Below are 13,231 nucleotides of genomic sequence, written 5' to 3'. Positions count from 1 at the left end.
CTGACTGCTGTCCAGAAGGCCATCATTGACACCGTCAAGCAAGAGGGTAAGACACAGAAAGAAATTTCTGAACGAATAGGCTGTTCCCAGAGTGCTGTATCAAGGCACCTCAGTGGGAAGTCTGTGGGAAGGGAAAAGTGTGGCAGAAAACGCTGCACAACGAGAAGAGGTGACCGGACCCTGAGGAAGATTGTGGAGAAGGACCGATTCCAGACCTTGGGGGGACCTGCGGAAGCAGTGGACTGAGTCTGGAGTAGAAACATCCAGAGCCACCGTGTGCAGGAAATGGGCTACAGGTGCCGCATTCCCCAGTTCAAGCCACTTTTGAACCAGAAACAGCGGCAGAAGCGCCTGACCTGGGCTACAGCGAAGCAGCACTGTACTGTTGCTCAGTGGTCCAAAGTACTTTTTTGGGATGAAAGCAAATTTTGCATGTCATTCGGAAATCAAGGTGCCAGTCTGGAGGAAGACTGGGGAGAGGGAAATGCCAAAATGCCTGAAGTCCAGTGTCAAGTACCCACAGTCAGTGATGGTCTGGGGTGCCATGTCAGCTGCTGGTGTTGGTCCACTGTGTTTTATCAAGGGCAAGGTGAATGCAGCTAGCTATCAGGAGATTTTGGAGCACTTCATGCTTCCATCTGCTGAAAAGCTTTATGGAGATGAAGATTTCATTTTTCAGCACGACCTGGCACCTGCTCACAGTGCCAAAACCACTGGTAAATGGTTTACTGACCATGGTATTACTGTGCTCAATTGGCCTGCCAACTCTCCTGACCTGAACCCCATAGAGAATCTGTGGGATATTGTGAAGAGAAAGTTGAGAGACGCAAGACCCAACACTCTGGATGAGCTTAAGGCCGCTATCGAAGCATCCTGGGCCTCCATAACACCTCAGCAGTGCCACAGGCTGATTGCCTCCATGCCACGCCGCATTGAAGCAGTCATTTCTGCAAAAGGATTCCTGACCAAGTATTGAGTGCATAACTGAACATAATTATTTGAAGGTTGACTTTTTCGTATTAAAAATACTTTCCTTTTATTGGTCGGATGAAATATGCTAATTTTTTTTATAGGAATTTTGGGTTTTCATGAGCTGTATGCCAAAATCATCAATATTAAAACAATAAAAGGCTTGAACTACTTCAGTTGTGTGTAATGAATCTAACATATATGAAAGTCTAATGTTTATCAGTCCATTACAGAAAATAATGAACTTCATCACAATATGCTAATTTTTTGAGAAGGACCTGTATATGCTGATTTAATCTAATCGTGTTAGTTATGTTCATTTACATTACAGTGTATTTATTTAATTGTATTACATGATTTGTTACTCAGTTACCTCAGTTATGCTTTGAGCAGCACTGAACCAGGACAGTAATGGGATACATTAGGAAGCTTTTATTGTCAGTGTACAGGTAGCAAATACAATATATAGACAGAAATGTATAAAATGTACATATACATGGGAGAGGAAAAGCCCCCCAATCATCAGGATTACATTTCATTACATTTTAATCAGAAACAAATACACTTATTTTACGTTTGTGCAGCTTGCCGAACCCAATCATTAATTTTAATCTAATGTATGTCACACTTCAGACAGAGTAAAAAAGGGTTAAACTGGTTAAAAAGCAGAGATTTTACCTTTTTGCCAAGGAGAAGCAGAGACATGTGACACTCTGATAAGGTAAAAATGATTCCTCCAGCACACAGTGAGCTATCCCAGCATGCACAGGGACACGGAGGAGTTTATAGGAACCCCAAACCCTGGGCAGAGGGGTTCAGTGAATGAGGAGGTGAAGCTGTACAGGAGGGTCAGTCCATCAGAGGAGACGCTGTAGAAGGACAGAGTACCAGCCGCCCAGTCCAGATACACTCCTACTCTGTGGGAGCCTGAGGACTCTATGGGTATGACAGTCTGTTTATCATTGTGCCAGACAGAGTAACTGTCAGGAGAGCAGCTCAGCATCCATGACTTGTCATTGAATCCAAGCCGACAGTCAGCACTCCCTCCTTTCCTCCTGATTCCTTTATAAGTCACTCCTATCCGGGCTCCATCTCCACTCCACTCAGCCTCCCAGTAACAGCGACCAGTCAGACTCTCTCTGCACAGAACTTGGGGCCAGATGTCAAATCTCTCTGGATGACCAGGATATGGCTGTTCTGCCCCCCGTGTCACCTTCCTGTTCCCCCCTGACAGAGACAGGCGGCTGTTTGCTGTGTTGGGGTCCAGCATCAGCTGGCAGGAGTCTGTAGGCAAGAGGAAGAGCGATTAATCCCATCACGAAGCCCAGCATCTCCATCATTATCACTGTCACACCTCACACACTCGCTAACACAGAACTCGCTCCAATACACACATTTTATTCCCAATATACTCATGTAGCCGCCCGAGTCTGCGGCGCTCCGGCTGCCCCCTGCGCTGTGAGACACGCCGCGCTGAGAGACTCACTGGGGACCGAACTGCGCTTTAGCCTGCGCTCTATTATTCTGTACGATACATAAAATATAAAATCGAAGCAGGAATTCAAGTATGTGAAATACCTCAGGAAATGTCGGACGCCCGCGCGACGTCTGGTGGGAAGATGCGCGTGTTAAACTAATATGCTTAATTACAGTTAAATAAAATTATAAGCAGCATTCATCAAACATGTTAAACATGAAATTGTACCCAACGAGTACCGGTATAAGTTAATTTGGCTTTGCTGCAAAATAAGAACTTGCTTCAAACCACTTCGGACACATACCTCCCTCCAGCAGCGTTCAGCGCCGACTAGTGATGTGTCGGTCGCAAACGAGCCGTTCAAAAGATCCGGCTCCTGAGCGAGAGACATTTTTATAAAGCAAAACGTCTCCGCGGCTCAGCGCTCCACGCTGCTCTGACTGTGACTGAAGTCTGTGTTAATGGCGTGCGAGCCGCGCGACCAATCACGTGATGAGTCAGACAAGGTTCATACCATCAGGTTAAACGTAGGGAGGGGCGGGGGTGCGCGTGCTGACGGTGTACAGGTACAGAGCAGGAGGAGAGGAGAGGAGGAGAGAAAGAGAGGGAGTGTGGTGCGCGAATAGTAGGTAAGATGAGTGACAACGGAAACGAAGCGACATTTGGATGCATTTTAATAGCTATCATAACTCAAAGGCAGAATGCACAGTTTGAAGATGAAGCTGTCATTTCGAGCAGGGTCCACAAGCAACCTTCTCAGACACTTAAGAACTGCGCATCCAACAGTTCAGATGGAAGAAAAAAGACAGGCTAGCGTGCTGCTACTGCCAGAAGCCGGATCAGCCCATCTAAGCTGAGGCAATTAGCCTTTCTGCCCCAAAGGAAATGTTAAAATGTAACACTGTTAGAAAGGTGATGGTTGTTATAATGGACAGATACAACTAAAACCGTTGGATGCTGCTGTTTTGCACGTTGTAATTTATGTATTTTTATTTTTTTATTAGTTATTTATGTTATTTGACTTTTTTTGTTAGATCAACCACAAAAACAACTTTTCTACTTATAAAATGTTCAATACAGGTGTATTAGTGTTTGATGTTTTTACATTTAGTCTTTATATCAAACATAATGGAAAATTATGGTATTAAGGAAATTATAAGGTTTAGTACACATATCAGTCATGGGTCAAAACAGCGCTGAATCTGGCTGGACCGAAGTGATAAAACGAAGAGCCGTTTAGGAGCCGGAAGAGCCGGCTCTTCTTGGTGAGCTGAGGCAAATTATCCGGCTCACTAAAAAGGGCCAAAACTCCCATCGTTCAGTGTCCCAGCCAGTTTGGGGAGATTACGGATGCTTTCTTACGAAAATTCTAATAAATCTCAAAAAATATTGAATGTATTTCTACAGATTTTCCCAGACCATTTTTTATTTAAGGAAGTAGTCATCTTTAAATCCAAACCAGCCCCTATTTTAAAAACACACACACACACAATAATTGTGCGAATGGTATCATAAAGTAGTATTAATGATATTAAGAATAAAAACATACAAACTGACTTACATTTCTGGAACCCTGGTCTGGTCCTGCACTTCCCACTGTGGTCCACACTATAGCAGAAGCAGAATGACATAGTACTGCTATATCCATTTATTTAATTCTTGCATTTTCTCCACCTACACTACAGGTGCAGACACACATTCTATACTCACTTTAGTTTCTCTAGTTTACATTTGGGATCCTCCAGTATAGCAGAGAGCAGCTTCACTCCAGAGTCACCTGGGTGATTGTAGCTCAGGTCCAGCTCTCTCAGGTGTGAGGGGTTTGACCTCAGAGTTGAAGCCAGGGATGAACAGCCTTCTTCTGTGACTCTACAGCCTGACAGCCTGCAGAGAGACAGACAATATCTTTCCAACAAATAAAATCACCTCACCAGTATGAGTATTACTTTTAAGTAAATGTGACGACTACAATTAAGATTTCAGTAATTACAGATTACAGTGTGTAATACCCAGTAATATTGACCTCAGTATCTCCAGTGTACAGTGTGAATCCCCCAGTCCAGCAGAGAGCAGCTTCACCCCTGAATCCTGCAGGTCATTGTCACTCAGGTCCAGCTCTCTCAGGTGTGAGGAGTTTGACCTCAGAGCTGAAGCCAGGGATGAACAGCCTTCTTCTGTGACTCTACAGAATGACAGCCTGCAGAAAGACAGACAATATCTTTCAAATCAATAAAAACACCTCACCACTATGAGTATTACTTTTAAGTAAATATGATGACTCAAACTAAGATTTCAATAGTTACAGATTACAGTGTGGAATACCCAGTAATATTGACCTCAGTGTCTCCAGTTTACAATGTGAATCCCCCAGTCCAGCAGAGAGCAGCTTCACCCCTGAATCCTGCAAGTCATTGTCACTCAGGTCCAGGTCTGTCAGCTGAGAGGAGTTTGATCTGAGAGCTGAAGCCAGGGATGAACAGCCTTCTTCTGTGACTCTACAGCCTGACAGCCTGCAGAGAGACAGACAATATCTTTCCAATAAATAAAATCACCTCACCAGTATGAGTATTACTTTTAAGTAAATGTGACGACTACAATTAAGATTTCAGTAATTACAGATTACAGTGTGGAATACCCAGTAATATTGACCTCAGTATCTCCAGTGTACAGTGTGAATCCCCCAGTCCAGCAGAGAGCAGCTTCACCCCTGAATCCTGCAGGTCATTGTCACTCAGGTCCAGCTCTCTCAGGTGTGAGGAGTTTGACCTCAGAGCTGAAGCCAGGGATGAACAGCCTTCTTCTGTGACTCTACAGAATGACAGCCTGCAGAAAGACAGACAATATCTTTCAAATCAATAAAAACACCTCACCACTATGAGTATTACTTTTAAGTAAATATGATGACTCAAATTAAGATTTCAATAGTTACAGATTACAGTGTGGAATACCCAGTAATATTGACCTCAGTGTCTCCAGTTTACAATGTGAATCCCCCAGTCCAGCAGAGAGCAGCTTCACCCCTGAATCCTGCAGGTCATTGTCACTTAGGTCCAGGTCTGTCAGCTGAGAGGAGTTTGATCTGAGAGCTGAAGCCAACACTTCACAGCATGTCTCTGTGAAATTACAGCTGTTCAGGCTGGAAAAGGAAACATGCTAAGATAAAAAAAAACATACACCACACACAGGTATATCCTATACCAAAATAAACATTTTTATTTTTAAATACAATAGGTGAGGCAGCATATGCTTCAAAAGGAACTAGACAATCCTCTGATGTTCTTCATGTTCCCTGTCATGAAGAATACAGTGAATACTTTCAATTCGAAGCACAAATATACGGTGGCCCCTAGAGACAAAACACACACAAAAGAAAAAGCAGAAACAAAATGAAAATGCGCAGCAAATTAAAAAAACACACAAAAGAAAAAGCAGAAACAAAATGAAAATGCGCAGCAAATTAAAAAAACACACGCAAAAGAAAAAGCAGAAACAAAATGAAAATGCGCAGCAAGTTAAAAAAACACACGCAAAAGAAAAAGCAGAAACAAAATGAAAATGCGCAGCAAATTAAAAAAACACACGCAAAAGAAAAAGCAGAAACAAAATGAAAATGTGCAGCAAGTTAAAAAAACACACGCAAAAGAAAAAGCAGAAACAAAATGAAAATGCGCTGCAAATTAAAAAACACACACAAAAGAAAAAGCAGAAACAAAATGAAAATGCGCAGCAAGTTAAAAAAACACACGCAAAAGAAAAAGCAGAAACAAAATGAAAATGCGCAGCAAGTTAAAAAAACACACGCAAAAGAAAAAGCAGAAACAAAATGAAAATGCGCAGCAAGTAGACAATCCCAAACCGGAAGTGCTCCACCACGCTAGGGGGCGCGGTGAGCTCATGTGGCACAGTCGCTACACAGTAGTGATGGGAAGTTCGACTGAATTAACTGATTTGATTCTTTCGAGCTGTCCGTTGTAATGAATCGATTCTAAAATCGATTCTGTGATTCACTTTTTTTTCCGTCTTTTTTGCGCCTGACCGTATGAGTCAACGAATCATGGGATCGGATAATAAATCAAACGGTGTCTCAAGGTTACGTTATTTGACTGAAAGATGGGGCTGGTGTTAAACAAAAATGTTCAGCTTGACTATTCACAATAAAAAAAACAATATATAAAAAGCAGAAAGGGTGTCGATGCTGAATAAACACGCGTGTATATATAGTTCTTATTTTCTTGACTTTAGCCAAATTCATGTGCATGAGTATCAAGGACTACATCACAGTTAACAACTGCAATATTACCAATACAATCACACACACATACAATGAGCATGAGTAAACTTGCATACGTTGTTGTGTAAACGTCAAAGTTAATAAATATCTTTGGTTTTTGATGAAAGACATATGGTTTTATTATGCAGAAATGCAATAATTTACTGTTGTGATAAATGAACACAGGGCTGCCAACTCTCACGCATCTGGCGTGACACTCACGCTTTCGGATTCTCACGCTCGTGCAAGAAATCTTACTGCAAATTTATATTATTACATTATAAACCTAAAATTAGCTGCAGCAAAAGCGTTGGGGTAGTTTGCAAACCCTACAGACCATTTACAAGGGAATAAAACTGTCACAAAGGTGTAAATGCGTGTGCGGACTTGTCTGAAATGGAAAATCTCTGGCCAACCGGCTGACCAAAGTTGACAGCCCTGTGAACAGCTGCGTTAATTTTATTCCTTTCAACAGCGTAACTGCATTTCCGCAGCAAATGCCGCGAGGCGGCGAGGGCTCTTGGGATCGGTTCGCAAACCATTCGTTTTAGTCACCGACCGAGTGTCCGAAAACCGTAAGTTCGATTTGTTCATCGAACGGACTCTCGGACACTCCGTCGGCGACTCAAACGGATGGTTTGCGAACCGATCCCAAGAGCCATTGCGGCGTTCACAACAGTAAATTATTGCATTTCTGCATAATAAAACCATATGTCTTTCATCAAAAACCAAAGATATTTATTAACTTTGACGTTTACACAACAACGTATGCAAGTTTACTCATGCTCATTGTATGTGTGTGTGATTGTATTGGTAATATTGCAGTTGTTAACTGTGATGTAGTCCTTGATACTCATGCACATGAATTTGGCTAAAGTCAAGAAAATAAGAACTATATATACACGCGTGTTTATTCAGCATCGACACCCTTTCTGCTTTTTATATATTGTTTTTTTTATTGTGAATAGTCAAGCTGAACATTTTTGTTTAACACCAGCCCCATCTTTCAGTCAAATAACGTAACCTTGAGACACCGTTTGATTTATTATCCGATCCCATGATTCGTTGACTCATACGGTCAGGCGCAAAAAAGACGGAAAAAAAAGTGAATCACAGAATCGATTTTAGAATCGATTCATTACAACGGACAGCTCGAAAGAATCAAATCAGTTAATTCAGTCGAACTTCCCATCACTACTGTGTAGCGACTGTGCCACATGAGCTCACCGCGCCCCCTAGCGTGGTGGAGCACTTCCGGTTTGGGATTGTCTACTTGCTGCGCATTTTCATTTTGTTTCTGCTTTTTCTTTTGCGTGTGTTTTTTTAACTTGCTGCGCATTTTCATTTTGTTTCTGCTTTTTCTTTTGCGTGTGTTTTTTTAATTTGCTGCGCATTTTCATTTTGTTTCTGCTTTTTCTATTGTGTGTGTTTTTTAATTTGCAGCGCATTTTCATTTTGTTTCTGCTTTTTCTTTTGCGTGTGTTTTTTTTAACTTGCTGCGCATTTTCATTTTGTTTCTGCTTTTTCTTTTGCGTGTGTTTTTTTAATTTGCTGCGCATTTTCATTTTGTTTCTGCTTTTTCTTTTGTGTGTGTTTTTTAATTTGCAGCGCATTTTCATTTTGTTTCTGCTTTTTCTTTTGCGTGTGTTTTTTTAACTTGCTGCGCATTTTCATTTTGTTTCTGCTTTTTCTTTTGCGTGTGTTTTTTTAATTTGCTGCGCATTTTCATTTTGTTTCTGCTTTTTCTTTTGTGTGTTTTTTTAATTTGCTGCGCATTTTCATTTTGTTTCTGCTTTTTCTTTTGTGTGTGTTTTGTCTCTAGGGGCCACCGTACAAATACCATGAAAAGTGTAATGGGTCAGGACTGGATCAATGTACACCGATGAATAGATTTTGGTACAATAGAGCTTCTCCTGTGAGTTTACTGTGTACTTTCACTATTTGCTGTACATTTTCATAAGTCATACATTCCCAAATCCTGTTCTCTTTTGTCTTGCAGAGCCAGTTTAATAACGGCATGAGAGTGAACATACTCTAAAATCCATTCATTAACTGGGATATTTAAATATATCAGTAATTTTGTTGTTTCCCTGTCCTAGTCAGAAACACAAATAGTTTTTACTTGAGACTCCCTAGCAGAGATAAACCTGCTGTTTAATGACCTTACAGGGTGAGTTACCCTGAGACTGCATAAGTATTTTTATAAAGCTCTGAGCAGCGCTGGGGCTCAGTGATCAGCACTACAGCCAACCCAGGGGTTCTAGGGTCTTGGGTTCAGTTCCTGCCTGGGATATGTGTGTGTGCGTGTTTATGTGGGATTTGAACAGATCTTTTATATATATGTCTCTTGAATTACTGACACCATGACTAAAATCCTTATTTTCCGTTTAGCTATACCTGCAAACCTGTTACATTTCCAAAATACTAATCATACAATCATCAGTCCTGTTAGATAAGGAAATAGTGATACTTTATTCATCCCCCTGGTAAAGTAGTGCTGTCGCCTCCCTGATCTCGCTCTCTCTGACACACACATACAGGTCAGAGCTCAGGGTTGGCCAACATCCAGCGCCCCTGAAGCTGGGGGGTAAGGGCCTTGCTCAAGGGCCCAAAACCAGCATCACTCTGCCAGCCAGGTATTTAAACCAGTGACCTTCTGACCACAGGCACAGAGTCCAAACCCACTGAACCACACTCCACACCAAGAATGTTAAAAAGTAAACATATCCTGCAGTATCCAGAATCAAAAAGAATTTCTGGGAGTCCATATAAATACACCCTAACTGTTTTGATAAGATATAAAAGTAGTATCATGAATAACATCTGTACTTCTTTAGCAACAGACGGATGTTAGATCACTTACAGAGCTGTCCTAGATTTCTTGATCACAGGCAGCAGCCTCTGAAGACCTTCATCAGATCTGATGTATTTCTTCAGATCAAACACATCCAGCTCCTTATCTGACATCAGTAACACAAAGGCCAGAGCTGACCACTGTGCAGGTGAGAGGTTTTCTGCTGAAAGACTTCCTGAACTCAGGTATCTTTGTACTTCCTCTATTAGAGAATTGTCACCCAGTTCATTCAGACAGTGGAACAGGTTGATGGTCCTTTCTGCAGATAAATTCTCCTGTATTTTCTCCTTGATGTACTGGGGTGTTTTCTTATTGTTATGACACCTGGTTCTTTTCTGGCCCAGTAGCCTTTGTAACAGAATCTCACTGGACTTTGTTGAGAGGCCAAGGAGGAAGCGGAGGTAGAGGTCCAAGTGTCCATTCTTGCTCCTTAATGCTTCATCCACTGCAGTCTTCAGCAGGTCAGCTGATGAGTTTGACAGAAACACATAAAAAGCAGCAAGATACTCCTGGATGCTCAGATGCACAAAGCAGTACACCTTCTCCTGGTACAACCCATACTCCTCTTTAAAGACTTCTGTGCACACTCCAGAGTAAACTGAAGCCTCTGTGACATCAATGCCATTCTCTGTCAGATCTTGCTTATAAAATATGAGGTTGCCTTTCTCAAGGTTATGAAAAGCCAGTTTACCAAGTTTTAAAAGAAATTTCTTCCCAGATTTGGTGCATTTATTAAGCTTGATTTTATGTTTTTCCAGATACTTGTCACTTTTTAAACTCACTTGAAAGATCAGGAAGTGTGTGTACATTTCAGTCAGAGTCCTTGGAATTTCTCCACTATCAGAATCACTAAAAAGATTCTCAAGAACAGTGGCTGAAATCCAGCAGAACACAGGTATGTGGCACATGATGAAGAGGCTCCTTGATGATTTCACATGTGTGATAATCCTGCTAGCCAGGCTCTGATCAATAAATCTCTTCCTGAAATATTCCTCCTTCTGGGCATCATTGAACCCTCGTATCTCTGTCACCTGGTGGATACACTCAGGAGGTATCTGATTGGCTGCTGCTGGCCGGGAAGTTATCCAGAGGAGAGCGGATGGAAGCAGATTCCCCCTAATGAGGTTAGTCAACAGCACATCCAGTGATGTTTTCTTTGTTACATCAAACCAGCTCTCATTGTTCTGAAAATCTAGAGGAAGGCGACACTCATCTAGACCATCAAAGATCAACAAAACTTTGTATCTACACAGCTCAGTGGATTCAAGCGATTTCAATTCTGGGACAAAGTGGTGAAGCAGATCAATCAGACTGTATTCATCCTTAATCAAATTCAGGTCCCGGAAAGGAAGAGCAAATATGAAGTGAATGTCCTGGTTTGCTTCTCCTTCTGCCCAGTCAAGAATAACTTTCTGCACAGAGACTGTTTTCCCGATACCTGCGACCCCTTTAGTGAGTACAGTTCTGATAGGTGTCACACGCCCACGTAAGGGTTTAAATATATCATTACACTTGACTGTAGTATCTTCTGTTTGCCTTTTCTTGGATGCTGTTTCAATCTGTCTCACTTCATGTTCATCATTGACTCCTCCAGCTCCCCCTTCAGTTATGTAGAGTTCTGTGTAAATCTCTTTGAGAAGTGTTGGCTGTCCTTCCTTAGCTTTCCCTTCAAATACACACTCAAATTTCTTCTTCAGATTACATTTGATTATGTGCTGACACTGTGAGAGAAGATGCCCTGAAATGAAATGAGAAAAAAACATTTATTTTACTCATATAACCAAAATTACATTAAGATAAATAAATGATAAACTGAAATGTAATACACATTTTTTCATAAACTATGTTTTTGTGGCAAATCAAACACACACTTAATGAGGTACAGCTCTTACTCTTCTCCAGCATGTCAGCGAGATCATTTTGCTCCATGGTCCTCAGGATGTACAGTGTGATCTTCAGAGCTCCCTCTCTACCACAGGTCTTCTGCATCTGACCATCACTGTCCAGGTCATTGTCCTCCTCCAGCTGAAGCTCAGGGCATTCTGGGTCATTCTGATCCAGGTACCTTTTGAATTTCATCAGCTCATCCTTCAGAAACGTTTGAGCTTTTTCCTCCAGTACCTGAAATGAACAGTTACAGTTTAATTATTATCACTCCAGGCACCGTATCATTTTATGATTTCACTTGTGAATTAGTTGTAAATATCATCCCTTTGATAGATTCAATGACTTGTTGTATATCTGCAGAAGATGTATGTCAGTTTAGGTGAAAGTTTAGAAAATATATTTCAGTAATAAACACACCTTGAAGATGGATGATAAGTCTCCTTTATGTGGGTGTGAATTACATCTTTTCACTCGGTCCCTGTGAATAAAACACAAATATCCATCCATTAATCCATCCATCCTCCAGCCACTTATCCCCGGTTTGGGGGTGGGGCAGGGTGGGGGGGTCTATTTCAGACAGCAGAAGGCCTAGGATACAGGTTCACCCTGGGGGGGATTCTAGTCCATCACAGGACACAGACACACAGAGGCTGTCATATGTCATGGGGAATTTAGAAAGTAGCCTAAACACGTGTTTTTGGACGGCAGGAGGAAACCCATGTGATAGAGGGAGAGCGTGCAGCTGCAGACAGACAGGGGGCTCAGCCTCCAACACTGGGGGTGTGAAGCCACAGCGCTGCCCTCTGTGCCGCCGCTAAAATAGGCATTTTATGGAGAGACAAAGGTCCTGCACTGACACTGACTACCACTGCTGCTGCTGGGGGGAATTATAACCTACATTTGTATTTAAATAGATGTAACTGTTTTCAAAATGTTTCTGTTTTTCTTGCATTGTTTTCTTTGTTCTGCAAACTGCATCGCAAAATGCAAAAATACACTGCCCGGCCAAAAAAAAGGTTCCCATTTGAATTTAAACCGGCAAATACTTAAAAAGCCAATGACTGGATCATTATTACAGCTCAGCAATGTCATGCAGCAATAAAGTAAAGTCAGTTGAGTACCTGAATCTACTGACTGGCCAGGTTACACCTCCATCCATCATGAATGGATTTTTTCTTTCCTGATGTCATGGGCATTAGGGGCGTAACAATACATCGATTTGTATAGATATATCGATTCAATGGCAAACGATCCGATGCATCGATGTGACCGCATAAATATCGATACATGCGTTTTTATTTTCTCGCCTGTTCCAGTATTGTTTTCATGATCCACTCCGAAGTATACATGGTCTACACCAGGGGTGCCCAATAGGTCGATCGCGATCTACTGGTCGATCGCAAAGGTAGTGTGGGTAGATCGTATGGCATAAAAAATAGAGGATGGATGACGCGTTCAACCGCACCAGCTGCTGCAAGCTACCGAGTCGCCTAGTTAGCCTCCAATTTATTTCTACTAAACTTAAGAAAGGGTATAAAAATGAATGGGGGAGCTGGACCAAGTAAGAAGCCTCTAGCACACGAGAGGGTCATACGAGCAGCTCATGACAGTTATGGACATACTTTTTGTTACACTTTTGTATTTGTCTGGAGAAGACTTGATTCAAAATAAAAATTTTCACCATGTTAATCTGATGGATTATTAAGATGGTTATTGGAGTTCTCAAGTTCTCGCTCCATATTACAGTTCATCAATAGATGTGTAATATTTACTC

At 41.7% G+C, this 13,231-nt stretch overlaps 1 protein-coding gene and 1 long non-coding RNA gene across 2 annotated transcripts in view; one reads left to right on the top strand and one right to left on the bottom strand.

Moving 5' to 3' along the window:
• The window catches only part of LOC140588944 (uncharacterized), a 212,645-nt gene that overhangs the window by 27,944 nt on the left and 171,470 nt on the right, over positions 1 to 13,231 (top strand). The window lies entirely within an intron of this gene.
• LOC111847761 (NLR family CARD domain-containing protein 3-like) lies at positions 1,387 to 11,935 on the bottom strand. Its single transcript, XM_072711586.1, has 8 exons — positions 11,875 to 11,935; positions 11,463 to 11,691; positions 9,580 to 11,308; positions 5,409 to 5,582; positions 5,096 to 5,269; positions 4,157 to 4,330; positions 4,008 to 4,054; positions 1,387 to 2,253 (listed from the first exon to the last, which is right to left on the bottom strand). The coding sequence occupies exons 2-8, from the start codon at positions 11,647 to 11,649 to the stop codon at positions 1,721 to 1,723; spliced, it is 3,018 nt and encodes a 1,005-aa protein (XP_072567687.1). The 5' UTR covers positions 11,650 to 11,691; positions 11,875 to 11,935; the 3' UTR covers positions 1,387 to 1,720.

This window comes from Paramormyrops kingsleyae, chromosome 4 (genome assembly GCF_048594095.1).
Source record: "Paramormyrops kingsleyae isolate MSU_618 chromosome 4, PKINGS_0.4, whole genome shotgun sequence".
NCBI classification, from domain to species: domain Eukaryota; kingdom Metazoa; phylum Chordata; class Actinopteri; order Osteoglossiformes; family Mormyridae; genus Paramormyrops; species Paramormyrops kingsleyae.
Note: the sequence above shows the minus strand (reverse complement) of the source record. Positions and strands in the feature narration are given on the sequence as shown.